At 34.8% G+C, this 26763-nt stretch overlaps 1 protein-coding gene across 11 annotated transcripts in view; it reads right to left on the bottom strand.

Annotated features, from left to right (window-relative positions):
- ANKRD28 (ankyrin repeat domain 28) overlaps nucleotides 1-26763 on the bottom strand; it is a 198854-nt gene that overhangs the window by 97111 nt on the left and 74980 nt on the right. For 8 of the 11 annotated variants that reach the window (XM_044755168.2, XM_044755165.2, XM_044755166.2 and 5 more), the window contains one exon: nucleotides 11230-11313. In XM_044755168.2, coding sequence (XP_044611103.1) covers nucleotides 11230-11243 — 14 coding nt within the window. In that variant the 5' untranslated portion in view covers nucleotides 11244-11313. The other 3 variants (XM_070493122.1, XM_014859478.3, XM_044755167.2) reach the window with 3 other exon arrangements.

Genomic DNA, 26763 nt, shown 5'->3' with positions numbered 1-26763 from the left:
AGTAGTAGCTGAGAACTTCTCAAACCTGGGGAAGGAGCTGGATATACAAATATATGAAGCTAACAGAACACTCAAGTATCTCAATGCAAAAAGATCTTCTCCAAGACACAAAACAAAACTGAAAAAATCAACAAGAAAGAAAGAAAGGATACTTTTAAAAAGCTAGGGAGAAAAAGTCAATAACCCTCAAAGAGATCCCCATTAGGCTATCAACAGATTTCTCAGCAGAAACCCTACAGGCCAGGAAAGAGTGGAAAGATATATTCAAATTATTGAAAAATAAAAACTGTTAGCGAAGAATACTCTATCCAGCAAAGTGATCTTTCAGATATGAAGGAGAAATAAAGGCTTTTCCAAACAAACAAGAGCTGAGGGATTTCACTGCCACAAGACTTCCTTTAAAAGAAATGCTGAAACGAGCTCTTCTACCTGGAACAAAAAGACAAAGGTATACAAAGCTTTGACCAAGGCAGGCAGACAGAATCAGAAAATTGTAACTCTGCAAAATAAAATAGTATACGTGTAATTATAACATAAATGTTAAAGGGAAAGGAAGCATTATAAATAACTATAATCACTTCAATTTGGTAACAAATTCACAATACAAAAAGGGATAACTGGTGACAACAAAAACATACAAGGGGAAAAGAAAAAGGACAGAACCTGCATAGGCTAATGGAGATAAGATGTTATCAGCAGGGGCTGGCCCTGTGGCTGAGTGGTTAAGTTCAAGCATACTACTTTGGTGCCCTGGGGTTCACTGTTTTGGATCCTGGGCACAGACCTAGCACCACTCATCAGGCCGTGCTGTGGCAGCATCCCACAAAGAATGACTAACAACTAGGATATAGAACTACGTACTGGGGCTTTGGGGAGAAAAAAAAAGAGGACGATTGGCAAGAGATGTTAGTTCAGGGCCAATCTTCCTCACTAAAATAAGCATGGGATCTGGAGCCAAAAAGAAAAAAAGAAAAAGACACTGTCAGCAGAAAAAGGACCATCTCATCTATGAGATCTTTCATACAAACCTCATGATAACCACAAAACAAAAAAATCAGAGCAAAGTGAAAAAACATAAAAGAAGAAGCTGAGAAAGACATCACAGAAAACCACCACAATGAAATGGCAGAGAGAAACACAAGGAAAAAGAAACAATGGAAATAAAGAGCAACCAGAAAACAAAGGATAAAATGGCAGTATTAAGTCCTCATATATCGATAATCACCCTCAATGTAAATGGGTTGAATTCACCAATCAAAAGACATAGACTGGCTGGATGGATTAAAAAACAAGACAACAATATGCTGCCTCTAGGAAATCCATCTTAGCTCTAAAGACAAATACAAGCTCAGAATGAAGGGACAGAAGATGATATTCAAAGCTAATGGAAACCAAAAGAAAGTGGGGTTAGCCATACTTGTCAGACAAAATATACATTAGTCAGACAAAAAAGACCTCAAGCCAAAAAAGATAACAACAAAGACGGACATTATATAATGATAAAGGGTACAATCCATCAAGAAGACTTAACATTTACTAATATACATGCACCTAACATAGGAGTACCAAAGTATATACGGCAATTATTAACAGACCTAAAGGGGGAAACTGACATCAACATAATAATAGTAGGAAACTTTAACACCCCACTTACATGAATGGATAGATCATCCAGACAGAAAACCAACAAGGAAACATTGGCCTTAAATGAAACATTAGACCAGATGAACTTATTAGATATATATAGAACATTCCATCCAAAAGCAGCAGAACACACATTCTTCTAAAGTACACAGACCATATGTTGGGAAACAAGTCTCAACAAATTTAAGAAGAATGAAATCATATCAAGCATCTTTTCCAACCATACGTTTCTAGTATGAAACTAGAAAGCAACTACAAAAAAGCTGGAACAGTCACAAATATGTGGAGACTAAACAACATGCTACTGAATAACTACTGGATCAATGAAGAAATCAAAAAATACCTGGAGACAAATGAAAATGAAAACACAACATACCAATATCTATGGGATGCAGCAAAAGCGGTGCTAAGAGGGAAGTTTACAGTATACATGCCTACCTCAAAAAACAAAAAAAATCTCAAATACACAATCTAATAGGAACTAGAAAACGAACACCTACAGGAACTAGAAAAAGAAGAACAAATGAAGCCCAAATCAGTAGAAGGAAGGAAGTAATAAAAATCAGAGTGGAAATAAACAAAACAATGACTAAAAAGACAACAGAAAGTAGCAATGAAACTAAGACCTGGTTCTTGGAAAAATAAACATAACTGACAAACCTTTAGCTAGACTAAGAAAAAAAGAGAGAAGGCTTAAATAAAATTAGAAACAAAAGAGGAAAAATTACAACAAATATACAGAAATAAAAAGGATTACAAGAGAATGCTATGAAAAGCTATATGCTAACAAACTGGATAACCAAGAAGAAATGGATAAGTTTTTAGAATCATACAACCTTCCAAAATTGAATCAAGAAGAAACAGAGAATCTGAACAGACTAATTAGTAGTGAGGAGATTGAAACAGTAATCAAAAGCCTCCCAAAAAAGAAAACTCCAGAAGCAGACAGCTTCTCTGGTGAATTCAAAGATATAATACTTATCCTTCTCAAATGCTTCCAAAAAGTTGAAGAGGAGACACTTCCTCACTCTTTTTTTGACGCCAGCACTATCCTTATACCAAACCCAGACAAGGACAACACAAAGAAAGAAAATTTTTACAGGCCAATATCACTGGTAAACATAGATGCAAAAATCCTCAACAAAATATTAGCAAATTGAATACAACGATACATTAAAAGGATCATACACCACAATCAAGTGGGATTTATTCTAGGCATGCAAGGATGGTTCAACATTCACAAATCAATCAATGTAGTACACCATGTTAACAAAATGAAGAATAAAACTCACATGATCATCTCAACAGATGCAGAAAAAGCACCTGACAATAATCAGCACCCATTTATGGTAAAAACTCTCAACAAAATGGGTATAAAAGGGGCCAGCCCCATGACGTAGTGCTCAAGTTTGTGTGCTCTGCTTTGGTGGCCTGGGGTTCATGAGATTGGATCCTGGGCATGGACCTACACACTGCTCATTGAGCCATGCTGTGGTAACATTCCAAGTACGAAGTGGAGGAGGACTGGCACAGATGTTAGCTCAGGGCCACTCTTTCTCAAGCAAAAAGAGGAAAATTGTCAAGAGGTGTAAGCTCAGGGCCAATCTTCCTCACCAAATAAAAAGAAAAAGAAAGAAAAAAGGGCATAGAAGGAAAGTATCTCAACATAATAAAGGCCATATATGACACCCACAGCTAACACCATACTTGCTGAAAAACTTAAAGCTGCCCCCTAAGAGCAGGAACAAGACAAGGATACCCACTCTCACCACTCTTATTCAACATAGTACTGGAAGTCCCAGCCAGAGCAAACAGGCAAGAAAAAGACATAAAAGGTATGCAGATTGAAAAGGAAGAAGTAAAACTGTCACTATTTGCAGATGACATGATTCTATATATAGAAAACCCTAAAGAATACACAAAAAACTATGAGAAATAATAAAATAGAATAAAGTTGCAGGGTACAAAATCGACATACAAAAATCAGTTGTGTTTCTACACACTAATAACAAACTAGCAGAACAAGAAATCCAAAATACAATCCCATTTACAATTGCAATAAAAAGAATAAAATACCTAGGAATGAATTTAACCAAGGAGGTGAAAGATCTGTGCACTGAAAACTCTAAGACGTTGAAAAAAATCAAAGGTGTAAAGAAACGGAAAGATACTCCATGATCATGGATTAGAAAAATTAACATAGATCAGGAAAATTAACATAGTTAAAAATGTCCATATTACCTAAAGCAATCTACAGATTCAATGCAATTCCTATCAAAATCCCAACAATATTTTTCACAGAAATAGAACAAAGAATTCTAAAATTTATACAGAACAACAAAATACACAAAACCACCAAAGCAATCCTGAGAAAAAAAATGAAGCTGGTGGTATTACATTCCTTGATTTCAACATTCATTACAACACTATAGTAATCAAAACAGCACGATACCGGCAGAAAAACAGACACACAGATCAATGGAACAGAATTGAGAGCCCAGAAATAAACTCACACGTTTATGGACAGCTAATTTTCAACAAAGGAGCCAAGAACATACAACGGAGAAAGGAAAGTCTCTTCAACAAATGGTGTTGGGAAAACTGGATGGTCACATGCCAAAAAATGAAAAGTAGACCACTATCTAACACTATACATAAAAACTAACTCAAAATAGATTAAAGACTTAAATGTAAGACCTGAAACCACAAAATGCCTAGAAGAAAACAGAGGCAGTACACTCTTTGACATCTCCTCAGGCAAGGGAAACAAAAGAAATAAATAGGACTGAAAAAGCTTCTGCACAGCAAAGGAAACCATCTACCAATTGGGAGAAGATATGTGCAAATCATCTATCTGTTAAAGGGTTAATATTAAAAATATATAAACTCATACAATTCAACAAAAAAAACCCAACCCAATTAAAAAATGAGCAGAGGATCTGAACAGACATTTTTCCAAAGAAGATACACAAATGGCCAACAGGCACATGAAAAGATGTTCAACATTACTAATTATTAGGGAAATGTAAATCAAAACCACAAAGAGACACTACACTTCATGTCTGTCAGAATGGTTATTATTAAAAAGAAAAGAAATAACAAGTGGATGTGGAGAAGAGAGAACCCTTGTATACTACTGGTGGGAATGCAAACTGGTGCAGCCACTACGGAAAACAGTATGGAGATTTCTCAAAAGTTAAAAACAGAAATACCAGCTATTCTACTTCTCGATATTTATCCAAAGAACATGAAAACACTGATATGAAAAACTATATGCACCACTATGTTCATTGCAGCATTATTCACAACAGCCAAGACTTGGAAACAAACTAAGTGCCCACTGATGGGCGAATGGATAAAGATGTGGTATGCATATACAATGGAATACTATTCAGCCATTAAAAAGATGAAATCTTGCCATTTGCACCATGGATGAACCTTGATGCTGTATGATTTCACTCATGAGGAAGATAAATACAGAGAGAGAGACAGAACAGATTGGTGGTTAAAACACATAGATACAGAGAACAGATGGTGGGGGTGGGAAGACAGTGACAGGGGTAAAGGGGCACATGTGTATGGTGACGGATGGCAACTAGACTTTTGGTGGAGAACAGGATGCAGTTTACATAGAAGGCGAAATATAATCATTTACACCTGAAATATGTACAATATATAAATCAATGTTACCTCTATAAAATAATAAAAATAAACAAAGACCAATCCCCAGGGGAAAAGGAAGTCATCAGCATTATTTCTGAGTAGAGATACTTGATCTCTATAAAAAATAACATTATTTTCTCACCACCAATGTATACATACATGTCCACTAAAGTTGCTTTAAACAAAGAATTCAGAGGACATGCAGATTGTTTGAGAATTTCATAATGTATTTAATAATTCACAATAAATACAAACATTCTAAAATCTTTGCTTGCCCACTGAAGGAGAATTTTTGTTTACTCGGCTAAAATCTCTCATTTATTACCAATTAGCAAGATTAAAAATAACCCAAATACCCTCTTAGAGGGGAAGAAGTTAAATAAAGTTATAAACACAATATAAAACTACGTAGCTATAAAGAGAATGAGGAAGCTTTCCATATACTAACATGGAATGATTCCCAAAATACATTGGGGATAACAAAGGAAGATGTAGAACATGTATATGCTAAATAAAAAACAATATATAAATGGAATACAAAAATAAGTCAACAGTTTCTAGCTGCAAAATGACCTGTTCTCATTGGACGATACCTTCTTTGTTTCAGGACCACCATAATAGCTATTCAGTCACAATGACAGAGAACATACACTCATTTATGGATCTTGGAGGAAACCTGAACATTGGTGAAGAAAATTTAAAAATCTCAGGCTGGAATCTAGGCACTGGCAAGAATAGAGGAGAGGTGCCATTTCTAGGCATGGAGAAACTATAGGGGAATTCTCTCCTCAGTGGAAGCTGAGTTGGTTCTTCTCTATTTTCACTCCCTCTTTCTGCCCCATGTTCCATGGATCCAGCTGGAAGCTGGATGGGTACACGTGTGATCAGGCTGGAGGGTTGTGGGCTCTAATACAAATTACTGTGAGTAGCTACAGAAGACCATGTACAGACATACAGTTTTAGGACAGAGAGTACACATAACCTCAAATAACTGAGTGAAGAAGTTTTAAGAGCTTAGGAACATCAACAGCTTGGTGTACTGACAGCAGAAGCGACATGTGGCCACAAGAAAGATTTGTTAGATTAGAGCACTTCTTGCTCATTTCCAGAAAAGGCTAAGAGAACACTGTGAAGGATAGGGGTGGGTGAAAATCAGGCAACCTGTGTAAACTTAGGGTTTACTACTTTGTGTTAACTGCCAACAACAGTATTACAAAAAGAATGAAAACCAACAATCTGCTTGTGTGATATACACAAACACATGTATGTATATGTATATATTTGCTGAACACTTCATCTGACAAAGTAAAATCAACATCATTTCAATGATCCCAGAAAGTATTTTTGAAAGCTTAAAAGGTGTTAATAATTTGGAAGACTACTTTGGCAAAACCAATCCCAAAATATTTTGAATGACAAAGTCTATCTAAATTTAGAAGCCAACAAGTAAAATATACAAGGTAGCATTTTAAAAAATATTAAGTTATATGATAGAGACAAGGTCTAATGACTAGCTCTTACATCAACTCTTCGGAGTTTTCAAAAGGTCACTCATAATCTAAACCTTCCTCTGATTTAAACACTAAAAACTGCGTTGGCTGGATGATAATTACCCCTAGCTTGAGACTACTGTGAATAACATTTTTATCCAGCCAAAAAATATGACACTAAGGGAGGCTTGTGTATTCACTCATTTGCAATGTTAAAATTTAATAGCACTTGGCACCATGAAAATTAGGATCATATCTGTAGTAGAGTTTAAAAGGTAGGAGTCCATACAACATGGACATAACTTTTAGGGGAAAATATCCATTTTTGAACCATTATTGCTTTATGGCACTATTTGGAAAAAGAGAAAATATTTCTCTCTCTCCAATTTACTTTATTATTTCCCCAGTTACTGTCAAGTCTGACAGAGGTTCAAATTCCTGTTCTGCTATACTTACTGATCCTGGGGTGTTTAACCTTTCTGAGTTTTAGTTTTGTCATCTACTGGTGGAACGGAAATGATAACCTACCAACTTTACAATATTGTTGTGTGAGTTAAATCAAGTAACATAAAAAAGCTTAGGCATGTCACTGTCTGAAATAAAATTCTATAATTAAGAATTTTATTCTATTCTATTTATTTATTCTAAATTCTAAATTCCAGTTTCTATTACTCTGGATAGAGAAAAACAATTTCTACTTGTAGAAAATAATTTTCTTATAAAGTCAGACCTTTCCTCTGAAATGTGTTACTAATACGTCAGATCAAATTATTTGGGCTCCACAACACGGTATTAAGTTCAGGTAAATCATAGGGAAAGACATTTAATTATTATTACTATTTTGGCCACATAAATCTAGAAATACAAATGAAATCTTCTGGGCAAAAGCAGGAGGTCATTCAAGGTCACTCAATTTTTAGAGTACCCTAAATTTGGGGTAGGAAAACACCCCAAAGGCAATTAATGTAATTCCACACATTTTACAACAAAAGAAAAGTGAGTCCTGGAGAAGTTAAATGGATTTGCTCAAGTAGTATAGCTAATCAGGCTAAGAAGATACGAGTCCTTATGTCTTTCAACTTATATTCCAATTGTTCTTTACTCTATATATACCACTCTGCCTTCAAAATTTTTTGACTATGTTTCATCTTTTTGGTTTACAGTCCTTCTCTCACATCCAAGGACTTTTATTTTTCCAAAAGTTTACTATTTCAACTGTTTGTAGGCAATCAAAAATTTTTTCCATTAGGTTACCTAACCAAACAACTGTTTTCCCTTTATTCCTTCCTATGAAAATTCTGATTTTCTCCAGATATGGAAGGGTAATATAATCAGTGATGATAAGCCTCTATTCTCACCCCAGGGGATGAACCAGGTGATGAACAATGATTGAGCTAAGCAAAAAGCTAATCCCATTCTACCTTCCCCTGGGGATTGATTTAGAGTGGGCTTATAACCAATGGAATCTCAAGGGGAGTTCTGTGGGGATTCTGGAAAAGATGTTTTTGTTAGATTAAAAAAAGAAAAAAAAGTATATGTATAGGGAGAGTCCCCCTTCCACCTTCTTTGGTTGTTTGTCATGTGTACATGATGTAGCAGTCATCTCTTTACCACCAGGAGAAAGCCAAGTCTCACAGAGAAACTCATGCAGAGCTCTGACATTATTGTTTTAAACAACCCCCAAATCACTGCTCTGGGATTAAAATATTATATAAGCAATAAACCTATATTTAGTCAATTTAGTCACACAAAGCCTCCAAATAGGAAACTCTAGCATTTTCTAATGAAATCATCTTACCTAGCTTTTACAGTAGAACACTTTGTTCTCAGACCAAATAATATGAAGGCATAATATTTTAAATTAGAGTTTTGTTAAAAATCAATTAGGTGTGTTACTAAGAAAGATGCTATTTAGTGGTCCACAGTACTCAAAACTTTAGGATATGACTGAATAAACTAATCTAAAATAATCACAATGTTTATTTAACAGGAGAGAAACAAATCTGAACTCTCATACCTATTCTAAAAATTTATAAAAATAACTTCAAAAAAATGTAAGTTTCAAAAAGTCAGATGTTATTCTCAAATACTTATTTAAACAAATTTATCTTAGAAAAACACCACTGTTACACTGACATAAAGCTTCAAAATATTTTATTACTGATCAAGAGACAGTGGATTTTATATGACAAAACAGTATAATTTTTATTACACACATATGCCTCTTGAAATCCTATGTGACTCCTTATCACAGAGGACAAAAATAGAAAAAGAAAAAAATTTACCATTTTGAATTAAAAGAATGGCCAAAGATTTAACAAATCTTATAATTAAATACTCTCAACTACTAAGAATCACAAGAGAAAAGGCCTAAGAGCAACCATAAAAATATTTGCCAAAAACAACCAGTCACCCTCAAGAAGGACCTACTGAGGGGCTGGCCCGGTGGCAAAGCAGTTTAGTGTGCATGTTTTGCTTCAGCGGCCCAGGGTTGGCCGGTTTGGATCCCAGGTGCAGACATGGCACGACTTGGCAGGCCATGTTGTGGTAGGCATCCCACGTATAAAGTAGAGGAAGATTGGCACGTACGTTAGCTCAGGGCCAGTCTTCCTCAGCAAGAAGAGGAGGATTGGCAGCAGTTAGCTCAGGGCTGATCCTCCTCGAAAAAAAAAAGAAAAAAAAAAAAAAAAAGATGGACCTACTGATTTGAAGTACTAACCTAGCTTTTAGTTCTCCCCTAAGTTTCCGAGCAAGGGAATAGGTTAGCAGATGTTAAGAATTGATAGTTGAAAGTAAGTAAGGAAAGGAAGCTGTAAGTAGAAAAATAGAGGCTGAAAATCATAAAAGGAGAATAAACTGGTGCTCAAAAATGATTCTGAATAAATTTTTTTCAATTTAGGATATTCTGATTAATATAGCAAAAAAGCAGTGTTGGCTATGAGACTTTGTAATGACAAAGAAACTAACCAGGGTAAGTAGGGTTACAGTCCAAACTTCTCACCAAGATAAGATTTACTAGTACTATTAAAAAAAATCAAAGAAAAAGCCCCAAAAGAGTTAAAACAGAAGGTCATTTTCCTCCTTTTCATAAGTCTATACCTCTATAACTATTTTCTGTCCTAAGAGAAGCAGACTCTTCAGGACACCTCAATTAAGTAAAGTGAGCAGGCACTCTATTTAAAATAAATAAATAAATCCTGAATTAGGTACATGTTTCCAATAAATATAAACAAAGGCAATTCACTTAGGAAGGTTTAAGAAAAATCTGTGCAATGATAGCATTTTGATCACTACCCAATGTTAGAATGAACCATTTTCTAATCAAAATCATAACCATTTTGAAGATTCAAATCTACTCAAATAATCCAATTTTAAAAAATAAGATAAATACTTTTTATATCTATTTAACGTTAAGTGGTCACAACAGTATTGTATGAAAGAACGGAGGAAAAAATGAGAGTTTGAGATGAGCTTGCAGGATATGCCTTTCTTAGAACTACCAATCATTTCTAGGTCATCTGTTTTGGTGTTGCTATAGTGACTTCATGAATCATGACCTCTCCTCCCCACCCTCCCTAATTCAGAGGACTGAATTATGTATGAAAAATGTACTGAAAACATTTATTTCCAGTAAAAATATATACATTAATGAAGTTCATCTTATTATAGTAAATTATATATTTTCAGCCTCAATTTACTGGCCACTGGAGAATTATATACAGAGAGGAAATTATCCATATACTCACTCTAAAATTGTACCTCATGTCAGCCCTGAATGTTAAATCCACTAAATCTTTAAGTTTGGAGACTTTTCAAACACTATGTCTTTCTTTACTGAGAGACTCAAACAGATGAGTCTGTGTATAACGCTTACCACGATTACTTACAGAAAGCAAATTTGACCTCATAATCAATTTAGATATGTTATAAACTTAATAGAAATATCCTTTATGTCGAGTTCACAAAAAAGAACTCTCATCTGAAATGCACACAAGTATTTAGCAGCGAAGTGTCATGATATGTGCAACATACTTTCAAATAGAATTCAGCAAAAGAAAAAAATATATGCATATATATGTATATAATCTGTGTAAGTATGAGAGAGAAAGCAAATGTAGCAAAATGTTACCAACACTGTATCTAAGTCAAGGGTACATGGGTATTTAGAGTATTTTTTCAACTCTTCTGTGAAAAATCTCAAAGTAAAAAGCTGGGAAACAAAGGACCTTCATTGGCTCCTAGCTGTCTCGTGTTTTAGTTATTATCCTTGAATATATGTCCACTCTCTTCCCTTTTGCCTCAAGACCCTTCTGCCCTCATCAAAACCACTATTACAGATTTGTGTTATGTCTTTTTAACAAAAATCATAACTCTAGGAAAGAGATTTTGAAAAGTAGGTTTAAAGACTGGTATAGTGAATTGATTATTTTACCTGAAAGTTAACATCTTCTTTCTTAAATATTAGTGCTCGAACTTCATCAGGATCTCCATTAAATATAGCTTGCACCAGTGATGGCTAAAATACAAGAGAGTAATAAAAACATTAATCACACCACACGGATGATTCTAAAGATATTTCCAAATAACTTTTAAATCTAAAATTTTTCTTCCCTATATCAACAATAATCATTTGCTTTCTGACATTAACCAAAAGTTTCATGAGGTCAAATTGTATGAAAGTATAGGATTCTTCCTTGGAAAGAAAAAAGGCAGCCTAATTAAAAAAAGAAAATCAATTCAGAATGACAAACTTAGGTAGTATAATAAACACAATCAGATTTTATTTTTTATGAGTGGAAGACTTTTGTTTATATATATGGTAAAAAGAAAGTCTTCCAAATACAAGTGTGACATCTCAACGTTTACTAGCAGGACACAACTTGTCAACATTAGCAGTTCTCAGGCCACGATGAGGTCCATGAAAGAATGCTTCTTTGAAAAGTTCTGTTTAGGGCATTGAAACAACTTGAATGGGTTAGTATTGCACGTACAAAGGTATAAATCCAAAGAAAGAAAATCTGGCTATTGATGAAAATCACTACTACTCAAAGATCAGAAAGTACTGCATACCTGAATAACCTGAAGAGGCAAACACGGGCATGTCTAAATATAACAACTTCTTAATCAACGACACAGCCTCTGTGATAAGGTATCATATTATACTAGGCAAACAAGAAGCCAATTGACAACAGCATTAAAAATAAGGTGAAGGATGAAGTCTGATTCTTTTTCATATAAAAGTCTTGCATGTAAATACATAAAATTCATTACAGGAAAGGCTGTGCCTCGGTGTTGCTGGTAGTACTTTCCTAAAACATACAGAGTTCCTCATTCTTGTTACATCAGCTTTTAAAACCACAAAATGAAAACAGAAACGTGGTTGCCATAACTACTATTCTCAAATTATTTTAAAGAAAATCTTTTTAAGTGATTAAGAGGTAGTAAGTCTGAAATGTTAAACATCTGAAAATCAGAAATGTGTATTTTATACACAAGTAATACTGCATCATATTTACACAGCTATATTGCTTTATTTTGGGTTTTTAATGAAACTAGTGAAAATTAACTTATGTTTATTCTTAAAAAAGAAAATTTACCCTACTAGTTCAGAGCACAGTAAACATATAAACTCTCATATCTTACCAATGCATTTCCAGAAGGTGTAGAGTATAGGGATTTATTTTCCTGTGGCAGTTTAGAAATGAATGCAGGAGATTCATCTTCTACCTCCTCCAAAACAACAATACACACTCGACTCATTCGCTCTTTTAAGTACTAAATTCTAAGCTATCTGATAAAAGTCACAGTCGGAAGAGCACAAGTAGTTTTCCTCCTCTTCTGGACAACACTGAGAATCATCCTCTGAACAGAGCAGCTGTTTTTAAGTTAATAAGTACTACTGGAAAAACTGAAGTTTAAAATTATGACTACATAACTTTTAACTGCCTAAAAACAACAAAATCCAATTATTTTCTGTTGGGTTACTGCAATAACTTAAAAGAAACTTCACCTCGACATGTCAATAACTAAAACTGAGTCCAATACAAGCTCATTTAAAAATATTTTTCCCCTACCAAAATAGTCACATTGCTCTCTGTCTCACAGAAATTTACTTGCATAAAAAGATCACTGTTTTGGGTGACAACACCGAACGATACAGAATGAAATGAGAAACAACTGCTGTGACAGAAGACCATTACAGCTATACCCACTCTTGCCTACAAGGTCATATAGTTACCAGTAGCTGGCTTGCTAATAACTGAAGATAAAAAATAAAATCTCACTATTCTGTTTCCACTTCTAATTTATCTTCATTTCTTCAGCTTCACTGGTTTAATGCAGATACTATCCAGAAAAAAAAATACATCTAGAGCTCAGCAAAAATGCTTAAAAATGAAGCTCAGAGGTTGACAATTCTTTCTGTGTTTGGGAAAGAAAAAGAAACAACACTCTGCATTAATAGCAAAGCTGCAGTACATTTACATGCGATGAGTCAGACCACAAGAGACAACAGGACTCTTGGTACTAGAATACAGCTTGATTAATCCAGATACCCCATATAATAGAAGAAACACAGATAGCTTTATTCCCATCGATAGCATAAGCAAGGCAGAACGTTCATTCCTTTTCCATCAGGCAGTTGTCTGTGGCTGCTCCAGTGAAAGGACACAGGCACCAGGCAGAAATGGTGTTAGCGGAGAATCCTAATAGAACACGCAGGCTGCGAAGGAATTAGAAGGCATTTGAGCTCAAATTACAGCTTCAGGTTTTTCATTTTAAAAAGGAGAATGAGAAAAACCCCAGTAGTTTATCATTCCAGTGTTTCCTTTGATCTCCACATGAATACAGCTTCCATTAAATAGTCTTCATTCAGAGGAAAAAACAGCAGACTGTGCATCTTCTTTGAGCCAACTACTTTATTCAATCATCTGCCTCTGTGCCAATATAGTTTCCTTCCATCGCGAAAACCGCTACAGTTATCCTTTTCAGCAGGTTTCCTCTTCCTCAGATGATCTTGTAAAACTCCACCGATAAAACTCCACCGATACCACCAAATGAGAAGGTCCTTAGAAAATATCTATTGAACCTCAGGACCGGCCCCACAGAAGCATTCCAACTGAGCAACAGTCTGAATAGCAAAGACTGCAGAACCGCAGGATGAAATGCCTAGTAATGCTCACATGTTACACTTACCAGAGATCTGAGCTACTGCTCAGGATGTAACTTCCTCTAGCAGGAGAAAAAAATAGTGCATTTGGACAGCCTTCACAATTAGAAGGTTCATGCCAGTTCTGTGACTAATCCAGATCAAACCGAAAAATTCTATAACTGAAAAATGAGTGCGCTTTTAACATTTTCCACTAAAAGCCACAAGGAAATCTGGTGTACTGCCTCTGCTGACTAACACTGGTTTTAGCAAGTAAACAATTCCAAACAGTTTAACTGCTTTCGTATGTTACAATATAGCAAATGTTTAACCCTGTAATGACAGCTGCAATAAGAATGCCTGCAGTGAACCCATAAAAGAGAATTCTTTTAATGATGGAGAAACATTTTCTGAGAATACAGAAACCATGAACCTAAGATTTTATTCTTATTTTATATCAAGACCATTTTTAATCTACCAGATGTATGTTATTTTCAAGATGCAAAGTTTAAACAAAAGAAATTTAAGATTTACTAATAATTTCTAAGTCACTGAATTTAATCATCATATTTTTAAAGGCAAAAAATAAAAATTTCATAATGTAGAAATCCTAACTAACATTCTATGAATCTTTGAATTTTCACCAAAGAAATTAAATAATTCTACCTTCCAATCTGGAAAAGGAATAAACTCTTAAAATCTGTTAAATAGCTACATAAAACTATCATTTTAAGTCTTTGGTACTAAATTATCTATACATCAAAAAGGCACAGGGTAATACAAAGAAAGCAAAGAATCTTCCTCTTCTATAAAGTTAATTTCCACAAAGGAATAAAGAAGTGCCAGAAACAACCAATTTATACTAGTTAGCATTTCTCCTCTTTCTCTGTTTACTCAATGATTGTAATTTTTCTTTTGGGAAATATCCCTAAGAATATGCCATGGTTCCCCTTCAATCCTTTTCTTTGTTCTATCAATCAGTATTTTTATTAATAAACATAATAGTTATTTCTGAACATTTATGATGTGCTAGGTGGTGTAAATTTTCATTTAATACAATAACCTTGTATGGAGGAAAAAGTAGACTCAGAAATTAAGTATTTTATCCAAACTCATGTAAATTAATAAAATTGCACCTAATTCCAAACAGGTACTCTTTCTAATCTATTCTGCTTCCACTGAGTGTACACACACACAGTCTCAAGATCTTTGCAACCTATAATACTATACTGTAAAAGTGATTTTAAAAGACAGGTAACCTATCATAGTTGTGAAAAGTTTAGGTAACGAGGGAATATACTATTTATTGGGATAATATTCCCAAACAAGTTATTTTTAAATGAGTATTTCAGGGTTAGTGTTACCTCACTCGTTTACGCCAGTTTACTTATCAAAACAAAAACAAAAAAACCAAGCATGATATATATAATTTAAGAACAAAAACCATTAAATACCAAAAAAACCTGTCACCCTAACATAATTGTACCAAGATATTAAAATATGCTAACATTTCACATAGTTGTATTTTAAAACAGAAAAAATGGTTTTAAGCTAAACATATGCAAATATTTTGACATACAAAAATGATGTTAACTATCTCCACATGGCTAAATCAAAAATATCATCTTGATATTTGAAATATCTGAAAATGAAACCATTATAGTAACATTCTATATTCTATCTTCAGGGTTTCTTTCCTCCCTAAAACGAAATCTCTTTTTACATCGACAATTTTAACTTGTTTCAAAGTATCCAGTACATAAATTCACCTACTTAGACCTAAGCTGGTACATCCTGTTTATTGTTCTAGGCCAACTTCCATACTTAATTTAAGTTTTTCCCAACCAGAAAGCAAACTCCTTGAAGTCTGAAGGACCTGTGTTATATACATATTGTTTCCTTCTACTTTCTTCCACCTGTAAATAATCTCACTGAAATGAATTCTATGATGTCACAAGACTCTGGAATAGAGTGGCAACATTATAAAGAACAATGGGGGGATTAATACAAACACACACACACACTTTAATCAGAAAATATAGGAGGCATTAAGGTGCAACAAAATGATTTTCACACCTCTAGCAGGTGAACAACTAAACGCAGAAGTTGACAGGATATAAAACAATGATATAGGATGACAGCTAAAACTAAGGGCTTAGGAGTCAGCCTACCTGAAGTTCACATTCTGATTCCATTACTTATTAGCTGGGTCTTTGGGCAAGACTCCTTAAAGCCCGAGTCTACATTTCTTCACATTTATAAAATAAGAATGAATAATAATCTCCAGAGATTTTAATCTAGGAGATATACTGTAATAGCACAGCGACTGAAAATGGAGGCTTTGTAGCCAAACTGCTTGTATTCTAAATCCAGCCTCCCACTAACAGACATAACTGTGTGACCTTCAGCAAGTTACTAAACCTCTCATTTCAACATCTATTAAAGGACATTAACAGAATCTACTTGATAGTGCTATTCATAGTATAAAGTTTACAGTTTAAAATAAAGATAATCTCATGATTATGGATATTTAGGGTAGTTGAATGATATCCCTTGCGAAGCCAGTGAGCAAATAGCGAGGTACTGACAACCTCTCCTCCCTACTGGTGAGGTGATTCAGATTGGTGTCTGGAGATCCCATTCAGTTGCTAAGTCTCTACCCTTTTCAGGTCTCTTGAGAGACTGCTAGAAGTTTGTCTTACACTCCAGTAACCAGACAAGAGTTTACTAAGTATTGTTGGGGGAGAGAGTAGTAAACTTAGGCGAGAAGTAGGACTATAGGTTTTTCCAGTCTTCTATATTCACTGTATTTTACAGTCTAGGGAAAGAGAAGGGTAAAAAGTACTGGCCCATGATATACTAGATAATCAAAGATACTGAGAGAGAAATACTTCAATATTTTTCATTATCTAAGTTAACAGCACCATATAGTACTGTTTTATATCGTCTACTGAGTAAGACAGGCCCCTAACCTCAAGGAACTCACATCTTAAAGGAAAAGGAGAAAAGTAAGTAAGAACTTAAGAAATTAGGAATGGAGAAAGTACATATGGTGAAAAATTACTGACAAAGAGTGTGCAAACTTAAGTTCAACATTTTTTTCTTTCAGCTAAACAATGGCAAAGGGATGTGGGTTTTCCTTGAGGCACTTACTTTTTAGGCCAAATTAGATTAATTTTTTAATAAGCCAATCATTTCAACCCTGACAACTTCATAATCCTCCCATTCTTTATGCTAAAATTTATCCTATCAAAAGGTTACTCCTACTCTTCACAGAACACATAATGGTAGAGCTGGTTTAAACCTTCATTTTACTGATAAAAAAGTTTAACATCCTGAAAGATTATTTTTAGGTTCCTAATTTTGTTACATCAGAATTCTTTTTTTGAAACAAACGATTTTTCCTTTCTGCATAGAGATTCAACCCAAAGCTCATCTTATCTCTTACAATCTGGGAACTCCACACTGATTATCACAGAACAAAATACTTTATGCAGGGTGCATTAAGGGGCTACTCTGTGCCAAGTTAGTCTCTGAGTATTAACAAATAAAAAGCTTGTAGTGAAAGACAGAAGTGAGTTCAAACCACGTTTCAGAAATATTTCTCATAGTTCAAGAATCCTGAACAATCTTCTTGAGTTATGCCTCATCTGTCCATAAGACTTCAGAAAAAGTCTTATGAACAGATTTAAAAGAAAATGGGGTGGAAGGAGAGGGGGTGGAAAAAACAAAACAAGAGATAGCTGCTCTCTAGGCTACTGGTCAGATTTCTTTGTGATAGTATAGCCACTGCAAAAATGTCACTATTTATTTAAAAGAATGATGAATTCAAAATCCTTACAACAGATCAGATTTAATTCTCTGCATGTAATGTATTTATGAACTAGGCCATTTTTTAAATGTTTACCCAATCATACTTCCAAAATTGCTGACAACCAACGTATCTGAAGATCTCAAGTGGTTTGACACCACTGACACTTTACAAATGTAATTAACAAATTGTTAACCCTTCCATTATTAGCATTATAATGGACTGCATATTAACACATATTAATATTACATATTAATCTCATGTGTTCTTTGCAAAGATCTTCTGTATCCATTCTTCGCATCTTCCATTCAACTAGAACATTAGGTTTTTGGGTAAGTACAGAGCCTCACAGAACAAAGACTAGTTTCTCAGCTTCCCTTGAAGCAAGGAGCCACATGACAAAGTTCTGACCAGCATTTTAAGTAGAAGTGGTGTGTGGGTTTCAGAAAACTTCATAAAAGGACAAATGGCATATCCATCCTGCTTCCTGGAACATGGATGACTAGCTACCATCTTAAACCAAACAAGGACCAGAGTCTAGCATAGTGGAACAGTAGACTAAATGGGATCTGGGTCTCTGAGGACTTTGCGGGACAGAACTGCCATAAAAGTCCCAGAATGCCTACTTCTCAACTTTTAGGTTAGAGAGAAACAAGAAGTTCTGCCTTGTTTAAGTCATTGTGATTGTGAGTTTCTTGTACTTGGAGCTGAACCTAAGTGATAATCTTACTCTTTCTTTAATGAGTAATCAGTGGGCATATATCCTTCCAACCTTGTTCTTCCACCATCCATACTCTAGTATGGTATAGCTACTTACATTTTCAATAAACAAAATGAATTACAAACACTGGCTGCAACAAAATGTAATAGAAACAATAACTGACCAGAAAATAGCTCGAAGAACAATCCATTATATTACCCTTGGTAAGCAAAGGAAAATCAGTAGAGGAAGAAGCAGACAAACATTTATCAAAAATATTCTCAGTGAATCCTCAATCACCACTGCTGGGTACTATTATCCAATTTATATATGAGAAACAAAGGCTCAGTAACATCCAGTCAGTCAATGACTCATCCATTCATCTGTATTCATCATCTACTATGTGCCAGGTTTTCAGCTAGGCTGAGGAAACAAAATTATATATAAACAGTCAATCTTTGTTCTAGTGGAGTTTACATGCAAATAAATATTATATGACTACAAACTGTGAAAAATAATACAAGGAAAAAAATGGGGGATGGGAAGGAACTAGAGGAAGGCCCACGTGGCTGGGGCAGGCAATCATGAGGGACAATGGCAGATGTAGTCGGATAAATAGGTAAACTCAGATTAGACAGAGTCTTGTAAACCAAGTTATAAAGTTTGTATTTTTTATTAAGTGACTGAAAAATCACCAAAGATTTTTAAGTAAGGCAGTCATCATGATTTTCTTTAGAAAGATTATGTAGCTTTGGTGCAGAGAACGGACTGAAGGAGTAGAAGATGGAAGCCAAAGGACTAGTTAGGAAACTATTGCAGTAATCCAAAAGAGTGGGTAATTTCAGCTAGGATACTGGGCATGTAAATGGAGACACCCAGATATATTTTAGAAATAGGATTTATTGGAAATAAATGCTAATAGACTGGACCTAGGGGTGAGGGAGAAGGTGGTAATCACAAACAACTCCCAGGTTTTTGACTTAAGCAACTAGTGCTTACTAGAGTTTAAGCAATCTGGGCCTTCTTTAGCGTCTAAATTTATAAATGAGGAATATAATTTATTATATATCATATCTAAGGTCCCTTTAAGCTCTAAATAGGTTTCAAATCTTAATCCCAGGCCTGTACCTTAGCATTTACCTTCATGATTTGAAAATGAAGTATTAACAATCCTGAAGTTGCCTAATTCTAGGTGGGTATAAAAACTTCCTACAGGATGGTAAGATTTGGCTCAGTCTTACTCAAAGTTCAGTACATTGAAATAATCTAAAAGCCTTTTGGCAAGAATACCTTATTTTTAAAATCTTCACCAAAATTACAATAGCAACTGATGGAACAAATATTTAATATTATTTCCACTCTACTGTATGAGATTACAAAATGTCATGTATCGTCTCCACCTTCAAAGACCTTATGCAACTAACAATTTTTTGGATATGACACCAAAAGTGCAGGCAACAAAAGCAAATATAAAAAAGTGGGACCACATCAAATTAAAAAGCTTCTGCCCAGCAAAGGAAACCATCAACAAAATGAAAAGGCAACCTATGGAATGGGAGAAAATATTTGCAAATCATATATCTGATAAGGGGTTAATATCCAAAATATATAAGGAACTCATACAACTTGAAGGCAAAAAAACAAATAACCTGATTTTAAAAATGGGCAAATGACCTAAACAGATATTTTTCTAAAGAAGACATACAAATGGCTAACGGGTACATGAAAAGGTGCTCAACATCACCTATCATTAGGGAAACACAAAGCAAAACCACAAGGAGATTTCACCTCATACTTGTTAGGACGGCTGGTATCAAAAAGACGACATAAGCGTTGACAAGGAAGTGGGAAAAAGGGAACCCTTCTAAGCTGCTGGTGGGAACGTAAATTGGTACAGCCACCACGGAAAATGGTATGGAGGATCCTCAAAAAATTAAATATAAAACTACCATAAGATCCTGCAATCTCACTTCCAGATATATCTCCAAAGGAAATGAAATCAGTATCTTGAAGAGATGTCTACACTCCTGTGTTCACTGCAACATTATTCACAAAGTTAAGATACGGAAACAACTTAAATGTCTATCGATAGATGAACAGATAAAGAAAATGCAGTGTATGTATATAGAACAGAATATTTTTCAGCCATAAAAATGAAGGAAATCCGGGGCTGGCCCCGTGGCCGAGTGGTTAAGTTCGCGCGCTCCGCTGCAGGGGGCCCGGTGTTTCATTAGTTCGAATCCTGGGCGCGGACATGGCACTGCTCATCAGACCACGCTGAGGCAGCGTCCCACATGCCACAACTAGAAAAACCCACAACGAAGAATATACAACTATGTACCGGGGGGCTTTGGGGAGAAAAAGGAAAAAATAAAATCTTTAAAAAAAAAAAAAAAAATGAAGGAAATCCTGCCATTTTCAACAATATGGATGAATCCGGAGGGCATTATGCTAAGTGAAATAAGCCAGACACAGAAAGACAAATACATAAGACAAACACTTGAATGTGGAATCTAAAAAAGTCAAATTCATAGAAGCAGAGAGTACAATGGGGATTACCAAGAGCTTAGGGGTGAGGGAAATGGGGAGACACTGGTGAAAAGCCACGGACTTTTAGTTTTAAGATGAGTAAGTTCTGGATCTAACACACAGCATGGTGACTGTGGTTAACAGTATGGTACTGTGTACTTTAACTTTGCTGAGAGTAGATCTTCCGTTCTTATCACAAAAGAAAAAAATGGTAACTATGTGAAGTGGTAGATGTGTTAATTAACACACATTAGCTTGACTGTAGTAACCATTTCACAATGATTAGAAGATATTTGGTCCTGTCCAAAACATCCATAAGACATTTGGTCCACTCCAAAAGGTCCCTGACATCTGGTCCTGTCAAAAAGGTCCATCAGACATTTGGTCCATGCCAAAAGGTCCTTGATATCTTGTCATCTTTGGTCCTTCCAAAACATCCATGGAGACATTTGGTCTATGCCAAAAGGTCCTTGATATTTGGCCCTGTCAAAACCATCTGGCATGGTCCAAATATCCTCATGGACGTTTTGGATGGGACCAAACGTCCTGCAAGGTTTCGTAATGTATAGGTATCTCAAATCATCATGTTGTATACTATAAATATATACAATTTTTACTTGTCAATTATACCTCAATAAAGCTGGGGGAAAAAGACCTTATGTAGTCTAAATAAGGTACTATGTCATACACAAGAAAAACTAACCAGTACAAGGTAAGAACAGAAAAGATAGTAAAAGGCAGTATATACAGAAGACCTAAAAACAGAGGTCAAGACTATACCTGCCATTAATTCAATCACTGGTAAAAGTGCAGCATATGAATTTATTAATTGTAATTGATATATAAAGATATCTTCTAACTGACCGTTTTCTTAAAAAACGATGGCTTTTTACAAAGATATCCATAAACTTCCTTATTGCTACTTTTTTCTCTTCTAATTTACTGGAAGGGTGCTTTCTCAAAGAAACTGATGGTCTACTAGGTAGAATATTTAATATCAAAACTTGCTCTTCATGAAACACTATATCTATTTAACACTAAAACTATTTATAATGAAAGAATAATAGTTTAGCTACCCAAAGCGTAGAGAAGTTCATCTAATAGAAATATAAACTGAGTCACATACGTAATTTTAAATTTTCTAGTAAACACATTTTAAAATCGTGAAATAGGTGAAATTAATTATAACAACATATATATATATATTTTTAAAGATTTTATTTTTCCTTTTTCTCCCCAAAGCCCCCCAGTACATAGTTGTATATTCTTCGTTGTGGGTCCTTCTAGTTGTGGCATGTGGGACGCTGCCTCAGCGTGGTTTGATGAGCAGTGCCATGTCCGCGCCCAGGATTCGAACCAACGAAACACTGGGCCGCCTGCAGCGGAGCGCGCGAACTTAACCACTCGGCCACGGGGCCAGCCCCAATTATAACAATATTTTATGTAATCAAATATAACCAAAATATTATTTCAGCTTATACTCAATATAAAAAGTTACCAGATATTTTACATTTTTAATTAAATCTTCAAAACTTGTGTATTTTATACTTAGAATATATCTCAATGCAAACATTAAATTTTCATTGGAAATAACAGATTTATATTTAGATTTCACAAAATTTACATTGAGGATATAAATACATGTGCCCAAGTTGTTCCAAATATACTTAAAAGTTTTCCAATAACTGTTTTTTAATTAAAACTAAACACAATTAAGAATTCAGTTTCTCAGTTACATTTGCCAGCCACATTCGGCAAGTGACTATCACATGGTGCAACACTGGCTTAGACCTATAAGGACTTTTTAACAATTTAACTGTTCTACACAGTAACCTAAAATATGCTACCTACATTACAGTCTAAAGGAACAGAACATAGTTTAGATTTTTATGGTGGCCCAGAGTCAGTAATGTGAATATACACTGCTAGTCTGTTCTATAGTAAAATAACCACATTAGGAGCTAGAAGCCTTAGTTGACTCTTCCTAAATATTTGTGTCACCACTTGAATGGTTCATTAGTTCTCTCTCTTTTCTCTGTCTCTTTCCTCAAAAGACATACACACTTCTCTAATTTTATCACAATTATTAACCCTGGCTTGAGGACAACAACATGTTGTCTCATGAAGCAAAGTATATGAACTTCATAGGTGCCATTTTCTTCATTATTCAGAGGCCTCTTCCTATACGTTCGGGTTCCATACAGATTTCCTAAGTTGAAGTTAACAAAAGTCAGCCAGCTATCTGTCAGTACATTACTTTATTTCTTTAGGTACCTTCATTTTACTGTTGAAGAAAATGAAACTGGTCAAATGATTTTGATAGTTGTTTTCAATTCTAACACTTTATGATTTTATGTCCCTTTTCTGCTAAGAGTAGGTTGATTCATGAAAGGGAAGTACCACAAGTGGTGGTGCTGATCATAGATTAGGTTTTTTCAATAAGTCTGGCTGTGAGGAAGAATAAATTGGGCAATATTTAACCCAAAAAGTATTAAGGAAAAAAAGGTAAAGAACAAGATAAACATGTTGAAGGCTAAAGAACTTAATTTTCAAAAAGGAAAGATACAGAGAGAGTGATCTCAGCCGGATGGTGGAATAAGAAGCCCATGGACAAAATGATCTATCAACAACACATGGACCAATTCCCTTTGTAAGAAATCCAGAAACTAGCTGAGAGGATTCTATACCCCTGGAGAATGCAAAACTAGCCACAATGAAGCCTACAGTAAAATTCAAGACACCCTCTCACTATAATCCCTACTCCAACACAGTGCCATAGTCAGCAAGAAGAAAACACCAACAGAAGAAACACACAAGAAAAAGAAATCAAAGCATATCAATACACAAAAATCAATGAAAGAAAAAGGAAGATAGCATGACAAGAAAAGAGAGACAAGAGAACTATTAGACAGAAAAGAAACAACAAAATGGCAATTAACTACTCCTTCCCTATCAATAATTACTTGAGATGTAAATGGATTAAACTAATCAATCAAAAGACACAGAGTGGCTGAATGGATTACAAAAACAAGATCCAACTATATGCTCTCTACAAGAAACTCATTTTAGATTTAAGGACACATGTAAGGCTGCAAGTGAAGGAACAGAAAAAGATATTCCATGCAAATAGTAATGAAAAGAAAGCAGGGGTGGCTAAACTTATAAACACACAAACTAGACTTTAAGTTAAAAGGGCCAATTCACCAGGAAGATTGTTTTATAAATATATATATATATATATATATATATATATATATATACACACTCACATCAGAGCACCTAAATATATAATGCAAACACTGACACAACTGAGGGAGAAATAGTCTGCAATACAATAATGGTAACTGACTTCAATATCCCACTTTCAACAATGGATAGAACATCCAGACAGAAAATCAACAAGAAAACAGTGGGCTTGAACAACACTATAGACTAAATGGACCTAACACACACAGATGGAACATTCCACCCAAGAGCAGCAGAATATACACTCTTCTCAAGCACACACAGAACATTCTCCAGGATTGATGACATCTTAGGTCATAAAACAAATTTTAACAATTTTAAGAAGATTGAAATCATACCAAATATCTCTTCTGATCACAATGGAATGAAATTAGTAATGCACAGTAGAAGAAACACAGAAAAATTAATAAATATGTGGAAATTAATATACTCTTGAACAACCAATGGGTCAGAAAATAAATCAAAAGGGAAATTAGAAAATATCTTGAGACAAATAAAACGAAAATATAACATACCAAAACTTATGGGATGTAGCAAAAGCAGTACTAAGAGGGAGGTTTATAGTGATAAACACCTACATTAAAAAAGAAAGATGTTAACCTAACTTGAAGTTTCTTGTACCTCAAGGGTACAAGAAAACAAGAAAAAGAACAAACTAAGCCCAAAGTTAGCAGAAAGAAGGAAATACTCCAGATTAGAGTAGAAATAAACAAAATAGAGAAGAAAAAAAAAATAGAAAAAACCCAGCAAATCTAAGAGTTGGGTTTTTGAAAAGATAAAACTGACAAACCATTAGCTATACTAAGAAAAAAAAGAGAATTCAAATAAATTGAGAAATGAAAGACGAGATGTTACAACTGATGCCACAAGGGGGAAAAAGGACCATTAAGAGACTACCACAAACAGAGGCCGGCTTGGTGGCACAGCAGTTAAGTGCACACATTCTGCTTCTTGGCGGCCAGGGGTTCACCGGTTCAGATCCCAGGTGCGGACATGGCACCGCTTGGCAAAAGCCATGCTGTGGTAGGTGTCTCACGTATAAAGTAGAGGAAGATGGACATGGATGTTAGCTCAGTGCCAGTCTTCCTCAGCAAAAAGAGGAGGATTGGCAGTAGTTAGCTCAGCGATAATCTTCCTCAAAAAAAAAAAAAAAAAAAAAGAAGAGGCTACCATAAACAATTATATGCCAACAAATTGTGCAACCTAGAATAAATGGATATATCCCTAGAAACATAAAACAAACTAAGATTGAATCATAAATAGAAAATCTGAGCAGACATATAACTAGTAAGGAGACTGAATCAGTAATCAAAAGCCTCCCAACAAAGAAAAGCCCAAGACCAGATGGCCTTACTGGTGAATTCTACCAAACATTTAAAGAATTAATGCCAATCTTTCTTAAACTCTTCCAAAAACTGAAGAGGAAGGAACACTTTCAAACTCATTTTATGAGGTCACCATTACCCTGATAGCAAAGCCAGATAAAGACATTACAAGTAAAGAAAATCACAGGTCAATATTCCTGATGAACATAGACGCAAAAATTCTCAACAAAATACTAGCAAATGAAATTCAACAGCACATTAAAAAGATCACACACTATGACCAAGTGGGACTTATCCCTAGCATGCTATCACGGTTCATCATACAAAAATCAATTTGTGTGACAGGACATTAACAAAATGAAGGATTAAAAAAAAAATCACATGATCACCTCAATAGATACAGAAAAAACATCTGACAAACTTCAACACCCTTTCATGATAAAAATTTGAAACAAACTAGGAATAGGAGAAAATTACCTTAACACAGGCCATATACGAAAAGCCCACAAATTCAACAGTGAAAGACTGAAAGCTCCTTCTGAGAAGATCAGGAACATGGCAAGGACGCTCACTCTCAATACTTCTATTTAACATAGTACTGTGATTCTTAGCCAGACCAAATAGGCAAGAAAAGAAAGAAGTGGCATCCAAATCAGAAAAGAAGTAAAACTACTTCTGTTTGTAGATGATATGATCTTATGTAGAAAATCCTTAAGACTCCACAAAAAAGCTGTTAAAACTAATTAATGAATTCATTAAAGGTGCAGGAACCAAAATCAACAAAAATCAGTTGTGTTTCTACACACTAAGAATGAACTATATGAAAAGGAAATTAAAACAATTTCATTTACAATAGCATCCTAAACAATAAAATACTTAGGAATAAACTTAGGAGATAAAAGACTTGTAAATTGAAAATTACACAACATGAAAGAAATTAAAAACGACCTAAATAAATGGGAAGATATCCTATGTTCATGGATTGCAAGACTTAATATTGTCAAAAAAAAGAAAAGAAAAGATATAGGAAAGGTGAATAACTAAAAAAACCACTTAATTGGTGAAGGAAGATCACAGGGATGTAGAAAGGGGGGTGGGATTCTAGAATGGAGGTGGAAAAATTATCTTAAGTTATGAAGAGAGGATCTGTGTCCTCTGAAACAAGAGGAAAGGGTTGATGTGGGTAAGTTAATAAGTCGGAGAAAAAG

Source organism: Equus asinus, chromosome 21 (assembly GCF_041296235.1).
Source record: "Equus asinus isolate D_3611 breed Donkey chromosome 21, EquAss-T2T_v2, whole genome shotgun sequence".
Lineage (NCBI taxonomy): Eukaryota > Metazoa > Chordata > Mammalia > Perissodactyla > Equidae > Equus > Equus asinus.
The sequence above is the reverse complement of the archived record's forward strand: the minus strand, read 5'-3'. Positions and strand labels throughout refer to the sequence as shown.